Source organism: Myotis nattereri (genome assembly GCF_964212035.1).
Source record: "Myotis nattereri genome assembly, chromosome: 10".
NCBI classification, from domain to species: Eukaryota; Metazoa; Chordata; class Mammalia; order Chiroptera; family Vespertilionidae; genus Myotis; species Myotis nattereri.
Genome location: NC_138085.1, coordinates 43,222,868 through 43,245,399, shown reverse-complemented (window position 1 = coordinate 43,245,399; position 22,532 = coordinate 43,222,868). Strand labels below are relative to the sequence as shown.

General features: G+C 39.0%; 1 protein-coding gene across 1 annotated transcript in view; it reads left to right on the top strand.

The window, feature by feature from the left end:
* Positions 1 to 22,532, top strand: part of ANTXR1 (ANTXR cell adhesion molecule 1) — a gene marked incomplete at its 3' end in the record, with an annotated part of 176,233 nt that overhangs the window by 67,131 nt on the left and 86,570 nt on the right. Inside the window, exons 9-10 of the mRNA XM_081101550.1 lie at positions 5,496 to 5,556; positions 16,168 to 16,266. Coding sequence (XP_080957676.1) covers positions 5,496 to 5,556; positions 16,168 to 16,266 — 160 coding nt within the window. The remainder of the gene's footprint in view (positions 1 to 5,495; positions 5,557 to 16,167; positions 16,267 to 22,532) is intronic.

Here is a 22,532-nt window from a genome sequence, read left to right as displayed (position 1 = left end):
GTATCCCAAGCTGCCTGGCCTTTTAAACTAAACGCAATGGTCCCCAGGCTTATCCAATGTGCATTCTGCCATAATAGTGCATATGGTCTTTCTGTCGGAGCCTGAGCCTCACCCCCTATACACAGACCTCTACATGTTTTTCCAAGTAAAGGCATCACGGGCTTTTACAAAGCAGGCCAATCTTGGTCTTAGACATGATACACCCACAGTGTTTAAATAAGTACCCTGAGAAAATGGTCCCCAAAGATGGTGGCATGTAATAAGAAGGAGGTGTTAGAAGATGAGGAATAAAACCCTAAGATTATAACTACAGGGAAGAAGGAAGACCAATGCATAATATGCTAGAATGCCAGTTTCTGAAGTCATGCAGAAATTGTCCCATTTATTCACATAGTTATTCAATAACTATTTACTTAGTGCCTACTATGTGCCAGGTTAGGTATTGCGGATATAGTGGTGGGTAAAAATAAGTCCATAGAATTTATAGTCTAAAAGAGGAAGATAGACAATGAACAAACAACCCAAAATATTTAGATAATTACAAACCAAGACAAGTCCTCTGAAGGATGGTAATGTATACTAAAATGTAGGTGGGTGCAGAAATATTTCACTGGTAAAATCATTAGCACTTAGGTGGCAAAATCCACATTGGACAGAGAGTGAAATTAAGGAATACTGCTAGGTTTTATCTTAGAGAACTAGACAGATGGAATTGGTCAATAGATAGTTAACCACCTGTGGACTAGCCTGTCCCAAGCCCCGGATGTCTTAAAAGCAGACTGTGCCCTTTACACCAAATAAGACACTAAGGAACATGCTCTGAAAGATGTGTGGAAGCAATGAATGAATAAAAGAGGCTGGTCTTTTATTAATACACACACACACACACACACACACACACACACACACACACACACACATCCTCTAACAGAAAATGGCCAAGTAAATGAAAATTAAGGAGGCAGAGCAATTAGAAAAAAAATGAGGTGTGCCTATGGCAAAGGGGGTGTTCCTAATACTCCATGCAACATTTATAATCCTTTAAGGATTCTTGCAAAATCTCTGTATAAACTGAGAATTTTATGAAAAGGGACCTTGGGCTTTTAGAGTCCAAAAAAATAAACTCTTATATACAGCCTGCACTGGTCCACAATGGATTTCACTTTAAATATACCGAGTAGCTTTTATTATTTGGCAAAGCTCTGCTGCCTCTCTTACTCTGCCAACAATCTAATGAGATGTGCAAAAGTAACTATACCAGTGGTAACACGTCGCATTTATATAGTTCTTTATGGATTTTAAACATGTTTCCCCATATAGCTCCTTTTTGAAATCTTTCCAAAAGTTGACAGGAAAGTATTATTCGCCATCCTTGTTTTTTGTGGTGTTTTGTTTTTTTGTTTTTTTCCAGCAAATTAAGCCTGAGGCCAGTGATGGGTGATGGAATGTAAGCTTTTATGAGCTACCATCTTGGCCCAACAGTAAAAGCAGTAGTGGTGGTGATAAGAAAAGTAATAATAACAGCTATCATGGTTTGACGACCAAATGTATGGGGTGGGCAAGAGGTAGTTTTCAGTTGTTTGTATGGAAAATAATACAATAATTAATAAATAATAATATAAGAATAAACTGTTTCACATACTCACAACTGTAAACCTATCTTTATTTGTCAGACATTCTCCTAAGTGCTTTACTACTAAAAATGTTCTGAAGACATTTCTTAGTGAATTTTTTTCATGAAGGGTACATTATGGCTGGTGGCCCAAGGCTTGTTAATAGCTATGTATTGACCAATCACATCTGTTTGTTCTGTCCTTAAACAAAATCCTTATCAGATTTCCTTGAATTTCACTCTCTTCCTTACCCTCCAATCCAATATGAGTTTTGTCACCTAAGTCCAACTGACTTTACAAACTAAATATCTCTCCTTTCATGTCTGTTATCATTTTGCCATCATACAGCCCATTCAGGTCAGTGTTTTTCTTATCCCCATTTTATAGCAGAGGAAACTGAGGTTCAGAGTTTTAATAACTTGTTCAAGTCCACAAGGCCAGTACAGGGTGCAGCTTGGGGCCCAATAATAACAGCTACCATTAGTTGATTTCAGATTCTAAGCTGTTTATTCAGTTCGTGAAATTGCTCTCCAAAATTGGGGTTCAAAAAAGTTAAAGGGTTTGTCAAGGACCATAGGTCAGGTAAGTCCAGGACCAGGGCCAGGACCTAACTTCTCACAGGGATTATATTTGAGGCATGTAGTGGTCTTAACCAGTCTCCATTACAGGCCAATTATACTGTCAGCTCTGACATCACCACGACTCTGTGTGAGTCCCTCCCACTCCATCTAGTGATTTCACTCCAGCGATTCCCCAGTGCTGTGTCCACACCTCTTCCATGGCTACCACTGTGCTGAGGGGGATGGATCCTTCACCTTCTCACCCTCATCTAGTCTCCAGCCCCTAAGCTGATCTGCTGTGTGGGGGAAGTTCAGACAGAGTGATTACCGTACAGTCTGGGCTGCTAATAAACAAGGAAACCCCCCAAATCTACCCAGTGCCATTGTGACTTCCTACCTTTTGAAACCAGACATTTCACAGTAATAGAAGCCACAGTGCCAGACAAATCCTGCCCATCCCCCCTCACTGATAAATTTACTCTGTTGGCGGCAATGCATTCCTTCCAGATGGTTTAGGTTAAGATTGGGAAAGTTGTGTTTTTACTGGATTGAATCACAGCGCTTGGCTGACATTTTTTGGCCCTTCTTACACTCCTTAGATTTATCAGCTAATTGCAGACACTTTGGGAGAATAATGCAGCATGTGTTTATGATGACAACCCCTGCTAGTGTGTCTTTGTGCTCAAAGACTCACGGGTGTTGCCTTTACTGACCCCTGGTTAAGTATTAGAGTTGGATCAAAAACATTGGTTCAAAGTCAAGAACTTACATGGGTGAAAATATTTCATTTATGTGTTTTGGTGGAGTTGGGGATGGGGACAAAGTAGATCCAATAGCCCAATCTTTATTCTTAAACTGTTTTGGAGACCTTTTGTTGTGGATGATAAAATGATTTATTAAGGGATGTCAAATGCCTTAGGAATTTTATTTAACACATCAAAAAATAGCTGCGTGGTTGTTTTAATGCCACTATTTAGTAAGTTTCTCCATGTGGGTGAATTGTTTCTTCCAATGTGGCCTGTTTGAAGACTTGCCTGAGGACATGTTGAAAGGGGTGGCTCCCGAGGTGGCCCTGCAGGCAGGAAGACCAATGAGAGCAAATGGGGGGAGAGATTGAACAATCAGCACCATTCAAGTCAGACAGCTGTCACCTGGGATTTGAGTCCCTGCACATCAAGATTTTGATAAGCCCCAGTCCTAGCACATCACTGCATACATGAGAGACCCAGAGACCAACCCAGGAAAGGGGAGGACAGGGGAGCCAACAGGGAAACATGGATGCCCAGGATCTATCCTCGGGGCGCCTGGTCCCAAGTCAGAGTGACAATGAAGGGCACTCAGGAGCTAGTGGTGCTTCCAGGTCCCCAGGGCCAGCTGTGTGAGGACCACTGACTCTCACGGAGGTGGGCACTGGATTGTGGGGGTTGGGGGCACACGAATCGTTCTCCAGTTGGAACAGGTTTAGGGACTAGCAAGAACTGAGGCTGATCCTGTGTTTGGGGTTGGGGGCAGAGGTGGCTGGGGAAGCCAGAGACCCAGGAAAAAAGCAAACGCTGACAGAAAGACAAACTGTTTCCTACTGTGAAATCAGGGGAAAGCTGAAAACAAATAGCAGAATCAAAATGCCTTTAAATTGCACAAGAGTGGGAAGGAATGTCAGGAAAAGTAGCTGGAAATCTCAATGTTAGAACTGTCAAAAAAAGACATACTGCTTTTTATGACTTTCAGGTATATAGTTACCTAAAACACATGGTTGTGAGGAAGCTTGTTTCAGTGAATGCATTTTAATGTTTTGTCATCTGAAGCATGTTGTTCATTTCCTTTCACAATGCTTCTCTATGCGGACGCCCAGCTTTCTCTCTGGAATGGGTAAATATTATCTCCTCAGAGAAACTAGTTTGATTTTATTCTACAGCTTGAGAATCTCATAAATATTGTCTGTCCTTATTTGCTACTGGAAATCTTAGAACTAAATCCACGAGCCATCCTAGTAAGGAAATAAACTCCGCACAGTATATTTTTCCTGTGATGTTCTCACTCCTTATTTCATCATCCTCTTATTTTCCCTTTAATCCATTTCCTCCCCTTTTGCAATTTGTCTATCTTTTATTTTATTATAACCCGTGATGTATGTTTTAGTTAAGCTGGAACAAAGTAGCACATGCAAATAAATACATCAACACAAGAGTGCTTCCCAATGCCAAAAGATGCTTTTCCTTTTATTGACTTAGTGTTATAATTTCACTGTCTATTCCTCTAACAAATGCCCCTTTCATAAATAGAAAAATGACTTCCTTCAGCCCTCTGAACCATCTCTATTTCCAAATTAAGGCCCAAATAAAGATACTGCATTTGCTTGGTAAATTAATTCAGTATCCTATACGTGTTTAAAATGCGTAGTTGAAATTTTAAGAAACATGACTTAGAGATGATGGAGAGAAGCTTTGGCCAGAGAAGCCTTCTTTGCAGACTCCCTTAGCGGTCATGGGGTTCCACTATAACTCCTCCAACCACACAGGACTCTTATTTGGTAGAAAACTACATTTCCACTTAAGGAAGGCATAGGGGTCCTGCTGAAGAGTGGGGTACAACAACTCAGCCCTCAAAACCTTCTTCCTCAACTTCTTGCTGGACTTTTCTAACAAAAAAGGAACTGAGTACAGTCATCTGAAAATGATCCTAGAGGGTTGGCATCTCCATCCTACTTCCAGCTTTATCTATTATCACTCTTTTGTCAATTCTTCAAGCTGCTTATGTTCCAGCTAAAGAGATTTATGTATTTCTACTTTCTCCCTTTGTTAATGCCATTCCCTGCCTGGACCCCAACCTTCCCCTAACTCACTTCACTCCGCTTCATTGAGTCCTACCCCAGCACCCATGGCTTCCATGAAGTCCTTCCCAATGTACCAGAACTCAGTGATCTCTCCCCATCACCCCACCCCCGTGAACTCCTTAGCTCCTTCTGTTTGCCCCTTCACACTGGCACCTACCACATATGACCGGCCATTGTTATTTATCTTTTCAATTGTAATTTTGATTCCCCAACATCTCTCTATAGCTAGGCCTGGCATATCATAGACTCAGGAAATATCTGCTGAAAGAAGCAATGAATGATTCCTATGGCTCTTGGGAAAGCATCTAACACAATATTGGCTCATTGCATGTTTGACATTAAGGGTACTAGTAAAGCACTCCCCAACCAACCACCCACTGCAACGTAATGTTCTTGACTCTTCCTATCTTGGTAACTAAAAGCAAACCTTACTTCTCTCTTTTAACAGAATAAGCTGTGCTTTGACTTTTTTATTTCCTCTCCTTCTAGATTTTGAAGAAGTCCTGCATTGAAATTCTAGCAGCTGAACCATCCACCATATGTGCAGGAGGTAAATTGAGATTAAATGCTAATTGCTCTCATAGAAATGATATTTTGAGCTCAAATCACATGTTGGTTTCATTGATAGGAGAGAAGGGAAGAAGGCAGGAAGAGGGAGGGTAGAGAGAGGAGTAAAAAATTGCTAAATACATTTGCTTTTAGGAAAAAAAGAAAAGAAAGAAGCAACATGTTAGTTGTTTGAAACTTTGAAAAAGTCTGTCCAAATTTTCTTTTCATGGGATTAATTACTCACACACATCACCACCAACAACCCTGCTTTGGATAGAAGTGGAGTCTAACATTTTATGCTCAGGGCAGCCCTGCAGATACCAGATGATCAGGGGATCACAGGCCACCCCTGAATGCTAATCTATTTAATTATTGAATTAGTGCTGGCCTCTCTTCACAGTTAATATGTTGATCTTAATTAATTTCTCAATCTGCCAGTCCTCACAAAATAGTGTAGGCAACTCCAGTTGTCTTAGTAAAAGACCGTTATAATTCTATCCTTTATACAGGGAGTCTCTGCGTATACAAAGAATCAGCCTTTTGGGAATCACAGTATTTTCTCTAACTGATCCAAATTGGGGTCTCATTCTTGTCTTGTATTGTAACAGACTGCAAACTTCAGCCATAGTGGCCCTTTTTGCATAATTGTTGAAGGCTTCCCTTCACTCTTATTTAAGCACCTACTGAATGCCAGGCACTGTCCTGGGTACTGAAGATACAAAAGGGTATAAACCAGGGGTGGGCAAACTTTTTGACTCGAGGGCCACCATGGGTTCTTAAACTGGACCGGAGGGCCGGAACAAAAGCATGGGTGGAGTGTTTGTGTGGACTAATATAAATTCAAAGTAAACATCATTACATAAAAGGGTGCGGTCTTTTTTTTTTAGTTTTATTCCGGCCCGCGGGCCGTCGTTTGCCCACAGCTGGTATAAACCCTCTCTGTGAGGACTGGTGCCCCAAGAGTTTGAATCTTTCACCCTTGAGAGGTCACTGTTAGTGTCACCTTTCTCGTCTCCCAAATGCCAGTGCCAGTTATTATTTATCACAGAAAATGTGTTATATAATCCTATAAGCATTGAAGAACACATTTCAGGCTTTGTCAAACACTGTACTTTTTTATTCTTTATGACATTGTATTGGTATAAAGGAAATAATTCCTTACAGATTTCATTCCAGTGTGTTGGCTATATTTTAGAATGGATGAAAGACTTTCAAGGAATTAGAGGCCCTGAATAATATTTGCCAACAACAAAACATTAAAGATATATGTAAATGTATAAAGTTGGTAATAATACTTGGTGACTATTCAGAGATATGTGTACATTTCCTAAAGAAAAGCAATCAATAAAGACTATCTACTGCCCTTTAAATAAATTGCTACCTGGTAGGACAGCCGGCAGGGACAATTGTGGTTGCCACAGGGCCAGATCCAGGAGGACCTCTTTAAGAAAAAGAATTGAGGCCCTGGCCAGGTAGCTCAGTTGGTTAGAGTATCGTCCCCATATGTCAAGGTTACAGGTTTGACCGCCAGTCAGGGCACATACGACAATCAACTAATGAATACATAAATAAGTAGAACAACAAATTGAAGTTTCTCTCTCTTTCCCTCTCTCTCTCTCTAAAAAAAGAAATAAATAAAAGGAATTGAAAAATCTTACCTTTGAAAATTTGATAAAAGCATATGTCACGTGAATCAAAAGAGCCTTGAAAGAGGTCTGTGGAGTAAGAGCCCCCACCAGGGTTCATTAGCATCAAGGCAAACCCACCTCCACAGTTCTTATACTTCCTTCTTTTAAAAATGATGGGGGCCAAAACCGGTTTGGCTCAGTGGATAGAGCGTCAGCCTGCAGACTGAAAGGTCCCAGGTTCTATTCCGGTCAAGGGCATGTACCTTGGTTGCGGGCACATCCCCAGTAGGAGATGTGCAGGAGGCAGCTGATCGATGTTTCTCTCTCTCATCGATGTTTCTAACTCTCTGTCTCTCTCCCTTCCTCTCTGTAAAAAATCAATAAAATATATTTTAAAATAAAAATAAAAAATAAAAATAAATAAATAAATAAATAAATAAAAATGATGGGGAGACAGTGGAGTTCCCTAATTGTACAATGATGCCATTCATGAGGAAAACCCAGACTTGTGGTTCTGCCATCCTACTGAATGTGTTGAATCAGAGAGTCTAACAACAATGAATACACTTCTATTAATTCACCAGCATCATCAGGTCCCCTCCTGCAGGGTTCCTGAGGACAAGTAAGGAATTTTATTTCTCTTCACTCCCTAATAGAGTACACGGCACTCAACAATTAGTTAATAAATCTTGACTGAATGTCTTGATTCCTGTGTTCCTTCAACAAACAATGCTCTGATTTTTGCCTATTTGACCCTTATTAACCCCTTTCACTTAAGAAATTATATTTTTGAACTATCTGATTAAAATGAGGAAAAATTAGAAAATAATAGCCAAAGACAGAAAGAACAAGAACAAAATAAAATTTCAACTTGGATGATAGAAAAGTATCTTCCTAAGTAATTCTGGAATCAAAGATTGGGAACCGAAATCTCTTTTACATACCATTGAGATATTCAAGACAATAAAAGAGAGCACATGTGTAAAATGAATATGGCACAGAAAGATCAGGGTCCACAAGAACTGAACTAGCAAATTTATTGATTTCATTATATTATTAAATGGAAAAGTAAATTAGTAAAATATATTTTTTAAAGTCAAAGAAAATATTGAAATGCATTAATAAAGTTAAACAAGTTAAAGCAATTCAATTGGTAACTTTTCCAAGAGATGTTTCTTTGGTAGAATCAATAAAATAGACAATCTCTGGCACCTTACTTTAGACATTTTTTGAATCTCTGGCTTATGTGCAATATGACATATTTTATAGACAAACCATCATTCCGTATGTCGGAGTAAACTATCCAATTCTATTTCCTTTGTTTCTTATAAAGAAAAAATTAAACAAGACACAGAGTTTTGAAGCGCCAAGCTACGATCTCTCTTGAATTAGAATCAAAATGGCTAAAACACTCTGGTTAGAGAATAACTTCACTAGGAAGAAAATGAACCTTTCAAAGGAAATCCTTACACCAGAAGTTCTTCCATGGATTTCTTTCAAGCTCTGTTGCTGATCATCCTCTGGAGCCTATTTTATGGTTCATGACCAGGAACTCCTGTCAAGTAGACCCAAGCAGAGCCCTCTGTGATTTTCTTTAGGCTACTGCCAGGACTCGGTTTGTAGGCTGTGAGTTTATAACCTCTGATAGTGCTTTGAAAAGCATACGCTGTTACACAAAACAAGGGGCATTATTATCATCACTATCATTTTAATGCAGATTAAAGGTCAATGTGAGGATCTTAATGTTGATAACATTACACGTACATGAGAAAAACATGCTACAGAAAAAATATTGGGGAGAACTTTGATAGAGTTCAGAGTACCTGCAAAGTGATTAACTCATGTGCGAGAAGAGAAAGTAAAGAAGGAAATAACTGATTGTTCATATGTCTAAGTCCAATGGGGAGACAAAGCCCTAGACAGATTTGTGTGTGTGGGGGGGGGGGGGTAGAATTTGCTTTCATTAAAAACCTTTTCTCTTAGCCCCCTCCCCTCTCTCTCTGTGAATAACTTCCCTGCCTTGGCCCCCAGAGCAGCCCCTGCTGAAGCCCCACTCAGGCTTGTCTACTCAGGACACTCATGCTGACTATTGCATCCCCCCAAGACAATGATCACAGCTCTTTAACCAACAACTCAACCACAGCCATAGTTCTGACAGCAAACTGTGCTCCGAGAGAGGCAGAGAGATAATGCACTGGATGGACAAGAAAACTGAGACCCAATGCAGATCTTTATTATGTTGGGCTGCAAATAACAGGGTGACATTTAATGGAGCAAATATAAAATGCTGAACTTGGGTTCAAATAGCCAGTTTCACAATCAAGCAGGTATAGGGAAACCTGACTTAGTTCTTCAATATGAGGGAAAAGAAAAAATAAGAAGAATCATAGCTATCTTGATATCCAACAAGTTTGATTCTGACAACAACCCAAAAAAAGGCTGATGTAGACTTAGGGAGAATCAATACTCATCCAGTGTCCAGGTCAAGAGAGCTAACTCCATGGCCTACTCTTCCAGGTTCAGACTATGGTTCCAAGCCCCATATTTTCAGAATGGCATGACAAAGGCATGTCCATATGAGAAGAGGCGATCTGGAAACCACTGCCAGAGGTTATAAACTAGCAGCCTACAAACCCCGTCTGTTCTACACATATGTTCTTTTTTTACCCACACTATATGTTTGTTTCAATATATTTTATTGATTTTTTACAGAGAGGAAGGGAGAGGGATAGAGAGTCAGAAAGGTCGATAAGAGAGAAACATCAATCAGCTGCCTCCTGCACGCCCCCTACTGGGGATGTGCCGGCAACCAAGGTACATGCCCTTGATCAGAATTGAACCCAGGACCCTTCAGTCCGCTGGTTGACACTCTATCCACTGAGCCAAACCAGTTAAGGCCGCAGTCTGTGTGTTTTTTTGTTTGTTTGTTTGTTTGTTTAAGAAACGTTAAAATTTATTGCTAACATTTTAAAATCTGATTTTACCTAAAAATTCAGATTTTCATCTAGTCTTGAAAAATAAGATCTAGCAACATTGGGCCCGTATTTATTGCAAGATAATAATTACTGAATACGGAAAAACTTCGTTTAAAATAAGTATGTACTCTTTTCAGTTCACCATACTCCTCACCACTCCCTATTGTCACCTAATACTCAGGCCAAGTATATGGTCACCATTTAGCATGGTGCTTCTGTCAATGTTTTACAGTCCCTGTTCTAAAACATGTCAGAAGTCACCTGCTATGTGGAGAGCCTTTATAGCACCTTTCACAGCACCTGCTTCCCTTCTCATACAGACTCTTTTTTAGAGTTCCTAATTAAATATTTTTGCAGATGAGTCTCTGTATAATTAGGAGAATCGACCCATTGTTGGATTGGCCCTGCCTAGTTGAGATCCTCTGTAGGAAATGCACCCTTTTGCCTAAGCACAACTTTTTTCAGGCCCCACTCAGTTGGCCGTAAACTTGGACACTTCAGTGTACTATGTCAGCAAGTAGTCCAGGAAGGAGCTAATTGGAATCAAGTGTGCAACCTGCCAACTGCTCCACATTTAAGTTTTTCTTCTCCAGAAATGGAAGGAGGTTGTAATTAGCTCCTCATATTGTCATTTTAGAAGCAGTTGTATTATTCCTGCTGTGTTGTTTCCCACTGTTTGTAATAAAACTGGGTGGGGTAGCAGGAAAGGAAGGTAGTTTTAGGCTTCACGTTTACCATTTGGAAATTAGATGCTTAAAAACAGGCACATTTAAACAACATCAAATAGTGGTTTCATTTCTTTCCCTTTTCATTGTTTTTCAAAGCACTCATGCCAGGCCCTTAGGCACCTCTCTGGATGGATTAATTCTCTGTTTCATCTTTCTTTTCATTTAAAGATATTTCTACCTGGAGGAGGGATTTTCATATACTGTTGGTGGGAATGTAAAATGGCAAAATAATTTTTGAAAACAGTTTTGACAGTTTATTAAAAAATTAAACACATACCTCCCATATGGCTTGGTCATTCTAGTCCTACGTATTCACCCAGTAGAAAAGGAATTCTATATCCAGACACATACATGCATGCAAATGTCGAAAACAGCTCTATTTTAATAGCCAAAACTGTAAACAACTCAAATGTTTATTAGCAGGTAAATGGATATACAAATTGTGGTTTTTAATATACATTATATTATCTATATATATAAAAGGCTAATATGCAAAGTGTTACCTTGGGAGTTCAACCAGGAGACCAGGAGTTTGATCGCTCGCTATGACATGCACTGACCACCAGGGGGAGGCCCGGAATGAAGGAAGGCCCCAGCCAGCAGCTGGCAGCTGGGGAAGGAAAGCCCTGGCTAGCAGCCGGAAGACCCCGATCTGCCCTGATTGCTGGTCAGGGTTAAGGACCCTACCCATGCACGAATCCCGTGCACTGGGCCTCTAGTGTCCATATAATGAACAATAGTCACCAATAAATAGGACTAGACTATGCATAAATATTCAAATAATTATGAATAAGTCTTAAGATAATTATGCCAAGTAAAAAGAAGTTAGACAAAAAAATAGTTACTGTATGAGCTCATTTACATAAAATTCTAGAAAATGCAGACAAATCTATAATAGAGATCTGATCAGTGGTTGCTTGGGAGTGGTGGTGGGGAGGAACAGGAGGGAGAGATTACAAAGGGCACCTGGAAACTTTTGAGGTAATGGATGTGGTTACTACTTTAATTGTGGAATTGTCCCATGATTATGTACATATGTCAAAATTTATCAAGTTCTATACTTTATATGTGAGTTACTATATCAGTTACACCTCACTAAAGCTGTTATAAATAAATAAATAGCTATAGAATTTTAAGAGTTCTAGAATAATTTAGTCACTATGTTATATTTTAGATGTTACATTAAGCATCGAATAGGAGAACAAATGCAAACTGACTCACAAGATGAAATATGACTAACAATAATTTTGCAGCAAAGTCTTGGGAGACCAGCACAAATGGAGAATATAGAAGTGTCTCATTTGCAGATACAGTGAATGAAAGCCAATCTTTATTAAGGTCATTTCAAATTTATGTGTTCCACATTTCAAAGAAAGAAAATATACAAAAGGAGAGAACAGAATGGAATAAGTGTATCAAACTATTCACTGACCTTAATTTTTTTAATTGAGCTAAAATTCACATACCATAAAATTAATCCCTGTAAAAAGTACAATTCAATGGTTTTTAATATATTCACAAAGGTGTACAAGCATAACTACTAATTACAGAATAATTTCCATCACCCCAAAAAGAAACCCAAAGTAGTCACTACCTATTCCCCTCTTCCTCCAGCATTGGTAACACCAATCTATTTTATGTCTCTATGGATTTGCTAATCTGGATTTTTTTTATAAATGGAATAATACAATATATGGCCTTTTGTGTCTAGTTTCTTTCATTTAGCATAATGTTTTCAAGATTCGTCCATGTCTTAACATGTCTTGGAACTTCATGGGTGAATAATATTCCCTTGTAAGAATGGTGTTGTCAGTCAGTTGATGGATATTTGTTTTTTTTTCCATTTTTGGCTATTATGAATAATGTGAACATGTATAAGTTTTTGTGTAGACATACATTTTCAGTTCTCTTGGATAGAGATACCTAGGGGTGGAATTTCTGGGTCATGAGGTAACTCTATGTTTAATTTTTTGAGGCGCTACCAAACTATTTTACAAAGCACATACACTATGTTACATTCCCACCAGGAATGTATGAGGTTTCTAATTTCTTCACCAACACTCGTCGTTGTCCATCTCTTTTATTATAGCCATTCTAGCGAGTATGGAGTGATATTTCCTTGTGGTTTTGATTTGTATTCCCCTAAATACTAATGACGTCTTTTCATTCATTGGTCTTATAAACCCTCAGAAAATAAACAGGATTAGACCTGACTGGTACCTGAATGAAGGACCACCTTGTCTTTCCTCTTTATTCCCCTTCTAAACCAAGATGTCATTTATTATTCATTCAATAAGTTTATACTGAGACTGACTCAGCCCTGAGTTAAATGCAGTCAAAACTTCTGAAGAAATAGAAATGATGGCCTCTACCATCACGAAACTTAAACAATCATAATTAAGAATAAGAGTGACGAAAGGATCATAATGAACATGTCTTAAAGATACCTTAAAAATCTGTATCTTAAAAGATTAGATCAAAGATCATTTTCAAGTAGAAATTCCTTCCTAAAGCCCTACAATCCCTAAGCACTTCTTAAGAGCTGCAACCCAATGTGCACACTGCCTGAAAACACTCAGCTGTACATATTTTGAAGAGCAGGTTCAGGGCTTTGTGGGTAAATGGAGTTCAATCGCTATGCCCTGGTTCTCACTTGCTGGCGCATTCATTTGACAGGGTTTTGTTACGTAACTTGTGTGTGTGAAGAGCTGACATTCTCGGCGGGCTGCTGAGTCAGATGTTTGGGCTCTTCTGGAAACCACATGTGCGCACTAACACAGGAACTGCACCGGCAGGGTGAGAGCTCGCCTCTCTCCTCCTGTGTTTCCCGTAGCATCGCTTCCTCCATCTCCTCAGGCCCAGGGGGTTAAATTGTTGGGTTTCCACCATGGATTGCCGTTGTCTTTCTTCCTAAACACCGTGAGGTCAGGCCAAGCAGAGTGTGGGCAGCCTCTTTTATAGAGGACTCGCAGCGGAGCTGGTAATGCTAGAACATGTTACGTTGTTGGAGAGGAGACCTCGGCGTGCAGCCTGCGTTGCCAGGGTCTCCTTTCTCTCCTGATCTTGGAGGAAACAAGAGAAGGGGGTACAGAAATGAGGCAGAAAACCTGTTGAATCAACAAAAGCGTTCAATGGCAGATTTCTGGAAGGCTAGCATTCAAACTAAAACCAGAAATAGGTTTCTATAGTTTTAACTTGAGTAACTAAGATACAAAAAGGTTCTTCCACAATGTTGTTGAACCATCGGCATCATAGGTCATGCACCAGGCAGTCATCTAAAGAAAACTGTTACATCCATCCTTCTAAACTTAGCAATTGTGTATATGCACTAACGTGCATGTATCAATACTTAATATTCATAGGACTAACGGTCCTGGAAAACCATGTGCCCATGACCTTAATTAATATAGTTTCAAACTAAGGCAGTGAACACTTGGATACAAGTCCCAGTTTTGCTGTTTGCTAATTCCATGACCTTGGGCAAGTCATTTAAAATGTCAGAATATCAAGTTCCTTATTGTCATGGTTCATTATACTTGTAAAAGGCATTCTGTTCTGATTTGTGCTCTTTGTGGCACACGCAGTGCCTCGGGTTCTTTTACTTCAGTTTTGGTTTCTTGCTTTCCATCCAGGCCAGCTCCACTTTTCTGCAAAATGGGCAAGCCTGCCTAAAATAAGCTTTTAAAAATCACAACGTCAATCTCTAGCTTAGTCATATGTCACAAGACAATGAGGATGCAGTTTGGCCTGGTGGTCAAGAGCATCGTGGCGGAGCTCTGAGGACATGGTGTTGGATTCCGGTTCTGATTCTGACAGCTACTAGCTGTGTGACCTCGGACGGATGACTTAACCTCACCAACCTCGGTTTCTCACTTGTACCTCCCTGGGCTGTGGGGAGGTTTAAATCCCCACATTGTGTGTGACATCAGACACAGACAATGCTGAGCACAGAGCCTGGCACACACTGAGGGAGCAGTTAACATCCGTTATTATTCTCTTGGCAAACATCATCTCTAAATTAGTTTCCTAGGAATTAAAGTGACATACACTCATGACATTTATTAAAGTTTGGAACAGTCCCACATGCTAGTCTTCTAATTTCATTTTTCCTCCAACAAAAATCGCTACTTGGATAGCAATTTACAGTTTAAGATCCACTTTCGCAAATATTGCATTTTTTTCCTGTGACTTTTAGTTGAGTTCTTTTTTAATATGCCACGCAGCATTATCCCAAGCCCCAATTTTTTTACACACAGTAGGATGACAAAAAAATAAAAGAAAGTGGAGCATTGACTATTAGCTACCATCAAACTTAAGCAACTATTCCTACACATTTAACTAATTAATTCTCAAGGGCTGTTTCCTCCCCCACCCCCCTCAGCAAGACTATTGTAAAAGGATCATTATTTTTACTTCATAAGGATTTTTTACCATGAATTGATTCAACATGCATTATTCTCATGCGAAGTTAATATGCAGGGCCAGAGACCTGTGACATGTATCCTCTATTCTATTCAGAGAGAAGTGAGTACTAACTACAGTAAGGGGCCAGCGTCAATTCCAACAGGTAATGCTTGACAACTGGTCACCGATAAGCAAGTTGTTGATGTTTTGCTAGCTATGATTACCACTACACACCATGAGGCATCAGGACTGTACGTCCAGCAGAGGCAGGAGGGCCAAAGCAGTACCAAACAGTTCTCCACCTAAAGGAATGTACTTCTAGTTGAGGAAGAAAAGGCAAAAGAACAACGCCAGATAGCACATAATCACATGCGACATTGTTCAGGACGGACTGGGAATGCCAATGCCATACGTTAGTGGTTTTCAAAACATGTTCCGCACCTTGAGCTCTAAAGAAATCCTTTCAGGGGCATCCGGTGTGTAAAAGAGACGCGAAAATAAGAGTTGATGGAATGGAGAGCCCGTCCTTCCCCCGTGGCCCTCGGCTGCTGAGATCACCGTTTTCAAAGTTGCAGGGACTTGAGGGATGGGGAAGATTTGAGTGACAGAGCTGGGAGGAAGGTGTTGCAGGTAGAAAGAACAAGAGCCAAGGCAAGAAGGGGAGAATTCAGAGTAAGCAGTCTTCCTTGTGGACACCTAGTAAGTGATAAAAGGCACCTACAAGGTCACTTTTGGTTTCCAACCTGAGCCAATTTCCAAATATTTGAAGCCTGGTGGACTAGTTAACAAACACCCTAAATCCGAGAAGATGGGAAGCCCCAGGTTAATTAATGGCCTGCAGTCAAATAATGTATCTTGTTGTTACTCTTGATTTCAGAATCATTTCAAGTAGTCGTGAGAGGAAATGGCTTTCGACACGCTCGCAACGTGGACAGGGTGCTCTGCAGCTTCAAGATCAACGAGTCGGTCACGCTCAGTAAGTCCTTAAGAGTTGGTGGGTTTCTTCGGGGAACCACCCCATCTTCCAGCAAGGCCTCACTTGGGAAACCGTGCAGAGACGGGTCTTCCCTGTCGTAAGCACATGGCAAACCCCTACACACCCTGGTTCTCATCAGGAAAGACGCACCCACATGAGTTACCCCTTCCCGGTTGTCCGTGGTGGCGCTGATTGGTGAGGGGACATGAAGCTTGACATTCCTTAACCAAGTCTTAGGGCCTCTCAAGCATATGAGTGAAAAACAGGGAGTCTAAACTTATTAATTCAGATGAACCAAAAGCCAAACTGTAAGGCTTGCATGTGTAGATGCCGGAATTTTTTTCAGGCTGGATGATTCTGGCTTGGAGTTGCCAAGAAACTCATCGTGGTGAATATCTGACATGAAATACAGGAATATGAAAGCAAAACTAAGTGCATTTTCTGCAAAAATAAAATAAAAATGAATTAGCATAACATTGGCACTCTCACAAGACGTTTGTAGCAGGCAAGTTCTTAATTTAAAGACTGTCGGAGGACAGATGTCCAGGAAGCCTGGTTATTATTTGCACCTGGCATCCATCCCACAGTTAATTATTGATTCAGCATCTGCAGTGATGAACAGTAAAAATAGATTGCATTTTCCACAGTGCCGTGTCCTTTTAAATGTTTCACATCTTTTCGCCACAACAGCCCTGGGAGGTAGAAAGAGAATGGGGGCGGGCCAGGGAGACAGCCACACTGTTCTGTCCTCCTGTTCGCCTTACTGAGTAGGTACTGTCCTGTTTCTAAAAAGGAAGAATTGAAAGGTATGCCTTGTTTTTTTCACTTTACCATCTTAAAATCCGCTTGAATATTTAAACAGAGATATGCAATGGCTTCCTTACAGACATCTGGAATTCCTGGCCTTGGAATAATTCCAAACATTTGAAACATTCAGTTAGTTTTCTTAATACTTGGAAATACTTTCACGTCTCCAAAAAAATATTCACTATTCGAAAACATTTTGAAATATCCCTGAGTAGTCACAGTGTGAAAGTTGGATGTGCGCCCCCTACAGAGTTCTTCCTTTTTGCTCCCTTTCCATGGTGATGTCACTCAAGTCCGCCTTCCCTCTCTCCTTAACCAAAATCTCAAACCCAAGACATCAACACCTTCCAGACTTCCCAGATTCGCGAGCCTTTGGACCAACCCCTCTCTGCAGATGAATGGGAATGGGGAGAGTGTTGCCTTTGCTTGAAAGGTGACACGGGGGTGCTGCATTAGAATAACACGAAATGCGAATACACTATGGATTTGCAGAGTGACGTTTTGAAAGCCTGTTTTCCAGTTTCTCCGTGGAATTTTATTTCTTGGGAAATCAGCTCATTCTCTTTCTCCCTCTTCTCTTCCTTTCCTAACACCTGCATAGCCCTCCACCTCATTCTTATTAAAAAAAAAAAAAAAAAGAAAGGCTGTTGGGATAGGGATTTGGCTTAAACCACAAAGCTAACCGTGCTTCCAGCAGTGCTGAGAGTTTAGAGAAGAGGAAGGCAGTGACTCAGTCACGTTATATGCTGCGAGCGACACTCCTAAACTCAGACATATGGTTATTTAAAATAACTAAGGGGGAAGTATTGGAATTTGAAAAGTACCTGTCCTTTATTTATTAATGGGCCCATTCCTTAATAAGAACAAGAAACTAGGAAGGACAGGGAAAGTAAATAAGTTTTTAAATGCAGCATATTCAATCTACATTTTTCCATCAACCTTATAAATATAAATCTGTTGAGTTGTCACTGTAAAATAAAATAAATTTATGTTCCTTTACTTTACTTTTCCCATTCTTTTCTACCTCTATATCCCAAGTTTTAAATTTTTATCTATTTTCATTTTTATACTATATATTTCCTCTTTCTAGAATTTTTTCTAAATGCTGCATTATGTATTATAATGATAATATGTTATTAATCAGAAGAAGACTAATTAAAGGTCCAATGATGAAGGTAAGGCTTCCGTGGCTCTCCAGCCTGTTCAAGCATGATACAGGTTTCAGAGCCGTCAACAAATAATACAGTAGCAGATTATATGAAGCAAAACTGTTAAACATAAAAGAACAAGTTGACGAATAATATTTATAGTGGAAGATATTAACGTGAATTTCTGAGTATTTAAATGGGCAATAAAAAAATGAATACATATACCTTTTTAAATGGCTTAAACATTTATTATACTAAGACACAAATAAAATGCCAACATATTAATGCCAAAAATTTTAAATATATTCTTACATGATAAATATAAACAAAATAAAAACCATAGGATAATACCTACTTCTCCCCACTTTCCTTGCCTTTTCATAAAAATAAAATCAATGAATCAACCTCTTAGAAATCTAAAACAATTTCTGGACTTGTGGTTGATATAATAGGTCCTGAAATTCTGGATAAAATATGGTTTTAAAAATTGTAACATGTTGCCTAGTTCTAAGGAATGAAGAGGAAACCCCCATGTATAGGAAACAAAAATGGAATGCAATATCTAAGCAGAAAGCTAAGCTGTGTGGGCTCCAGGCCTGGGTGTCTGCAGATCATTCTCCTGATACTGATCCAAACACAGAACCCCAGCCTATGCCTGGCAGTGGCCAAGAGCAGAGCCCCCTACAGAAATTAGGCTCCAAAGAGCTGCACGACACATTAAATGGGGGCTGGAAAAGCTGCTCCGTGACTCAAGGCAAGAGAATGAAGGTAAGATATTATATCACCCAAAGTGTGTCCATGACCATCCTGATCCCTGCGGCCCTGGCAGAGGCAATGAACATTCAACCCAACCTACAGCATTCCTGCAGTCAACAACGTCCTCTGAAGATGGGCTCATAGTACTGAGTGGCAAACAATATGAAAATGGATGAAAGAAACAGGAGAGCAAGCAAGGAAAGAGAACCAGAAGGAGAATGGATAATAAACACATTTAAAGAGTGTAAAGAGATCAAACATACTGAAGGGGAAGAATGTTCAACAAAGGCAGATTTGCAGAAGACCATAGTGTAAATTCTAGAATTGGAAAAGTTTAATCACTGGAATAAAACTTCATGGATGAATTAAGCAGAGTGATTAGACACAGATGAAGATGCAATGCATAAACTGGAAAGAGAGATATGAGGAAATCCTACCACCCCCAACCCCCAACCAAAGCACCAGACCCAGATTTTTTTCACCCATGTTTTACCAGATGTTAAGGGACAGATGGCCAGTATCTGATATGGGTCCAGCCATAAGCATCTTTGTTATAAATATCTTGACCACAAGCATTTTCATTGCAAACATCTTTGCTGCACAACTAATTGGCAGTAAGGCAATTTTTCTGTAAACAATAGAATAGCTGGTTGATAGTTTTTTGTGCATTTGACAGACCTAATGTGTTTAAGCTACTTGTCACTTAGTTTCATTTGTCCATTGGTGAAGTGCTTGCAGTTACTCCCACTGTTATATTATGTCTAAATTTTAGCCCTCATAAAGGTCTGTCCAGTGACGAGTAGACCTGGTCTTAAAATAATGGACAATAACTACTATGAAGCAGATTGCATACTATTCTAGAAAATGATCACACATCAGTTTGGAAATCCTTCGGGGAGCACAGTCATCCCTCCCATCCATCAAAATCAAAAGTTTGCCAAGCTACGGCAAATATAAAAGAGGCAGCTACTAATTCACAGTCTTCAAGATGTTAAAATCAACTATTTAGTTGGAAACTCATACCTTTCTTAATGAAGTAAGAAATTGCAGCAAAAAAAGAAAAATGCTAGACCAAACAAGAAGACAAAACAACAAACAAAAAATGTATAACATTGTGAACAAAAGACATCAAAGACAATGTACTTTTACTTTTCACAGTAAAGTCTTTTTTATTTTGTTATTAACTTTTCATTTTTTATTATGTCTTTTTTAATTTTCCTTTTTAATTTTTCATTATTTTATCTTTTCTGGTGAAATTGCCAGAGGTCAATTAATTTTGCAGCAAAGATGTTTACAGCAAACATGCTTATGGCAAAAATACCAGACACGAGTATAAACACTAGAACCAAACCAAGTAGGAAAAGAATCCTAGCTCTGTCTTAAAACTGTGTGACCATGGTATGTAACTGAACATCCTCATGCCTTAATTTCTCTACCTGTAAAATAATATGGAAATAATAGCAACTCTATCATGTATTGTTAAGAGGTTTAATGTGGGAAGTGGGGCATAGAACAGGACTTGGTACACAGCAAACTGTCTATCAATGTTGGCTACTGGTATTAATTTATTATTATCATTATCACTATTATTAAATGGAGCAGCAGCTATTATAAAAACATCAATTGTCTTCAAATTAATATTTAGTTTTAATACAATCCAATGGGATTGTATTGAAAGTCAACAAAGTAATTCTAAAGTTTATATGTAAGAATAAACATATAAGAATAGCCAAGAAAAATATGGAAACTTGCCCCAGCCAATTTTAAGACGTATACAAAAACCCTAGCCAATTTTAAGATGTATACAAAGTAATTGAAACAATGCATGACTAGTGCCACAAAAGGCAAACTAAGCATTGGAACAGGAAAAGCAAAGTCCATAAACAGAGCCAAACACTTATGTTAGTTTAGCATAAAATAAAGCAGCTTTTCTAATCAGGGAGTGTGTGTGTGTGTGTGTGTGTGTGTGTGTGTGACGGGGGGGGGGGGGGGGGTATTATTCAAAAAAATGATATTGAGACAACTGGCTAAGCACTTGGAAAAACAATTAAGTTCATTTTTATCTCACACCTTAAATCTAAACAAATTCCAGATGAAAAAGTAAAATGTGAACATAAAACTATAAAAATTCTAGAAGGAAACAAAAATATTTACATAATTTACCAGTGGAGAAAGACTTTTTAAGCATAACACTGAAGGGAGATACCATAAAGGAAAAATTTGAAAGTTTGAGTACATATTTTTTTAATTTTTCCGGTTACCCTCCCTGCAAAATCTAAAGGGAAGCAGAATACTGGCAAAATATTTATAAGACATGTAACAAAGGGCCAATAACCTTCATACATAGACAGCTCTTAAAAATCAGTAAAAAAAAAAAAAAAAAAAAAAAGTGACCACATGAATGGGTAAAAGATATGAAAATGGAATTTACAAGAAAAATAATGGTCAATAAGCATATAAAAAATGCTACCATAACCAAGTTGAAATAATCTATCAAACTAATAAAGATTAACAAAAATACAGTGCCCAGTATAGGCAAAGATATAGGGGGAACAAGTATTTTTATTCATCGTTAGTGAGAGACCATTAAATCTTTTGAAAGTCAATTCTTAAAATGAATCAACTGCTTTTATACACTTTTTAACCCAGAATTTCAACTTCATCAAAAGGAAATGATTGGGAATGTTTACAAAGACTTGGCTATAAAATGTTCATGATAATACCGCTTATGATAGCAAAAGGAGAGGAGAGTGAAAGAGAGGAAGGTAGGAAAGAAGGAAGGAAGGTAGAGAAGAAGGAAAGAGCGGGGGAGGGAGAGAAAGAAAAGAAAGGAAAGAAAGAAAGAAAGAAAGAAAGAAAGAAAGAAAGAAAGAAAGAAAGATTGGTTTGTCAAAAAAATTATACTTTATTCCTAAACAGTTAAATAGTATGGTGTGAAAGAAGAAGAATTACTCATGTGGGAAGATGTTAATGAAGTAGCTTCATGTGTTAATAAGTTACGAAGGGTATTTGGAGCTATTTCTGTTTCATACACAGACATTTGTATGCAGAGAGGACTGAAAGACACACATGGAAATGTTAACACGAGTAACCTCTGACTGAGGCCACTCTTCATTTTTGCTTTCTTCTTTCTATCTGCATTTTCTAAGCTTTCTACAATCACATGCCCTTGTGTAATCAGAAAAAGCCCCACAACAGTTATTTAAAATTTAATTTTAAATTTTTGTTAATGATTTAGGCCTAGTGCACATCTTACGTTGGCATTTGGTTGGTTCTCCAATGACCAGGCTGACCTCACTCCTGGCCAAGAAAATATCTTGGAAATCTTCACACAAACTTTATTTATTCTGGCTGCACTTTTCCTGCTCCAGTATTCAGTGTATTGTGCCAAGAAAAGATCCACTTTCAATTGGAAATCCATTTGCGAAGAGATTAGAATTCTAAAAAGGAGACGCGGGTATGAGCTGAGAAATGATCTGTTTTAATGAACAGTAAATTTTCACAAAATTGACTTTTTTATGAACACGGTAATGAAAAACATGCTAGATTATCCCC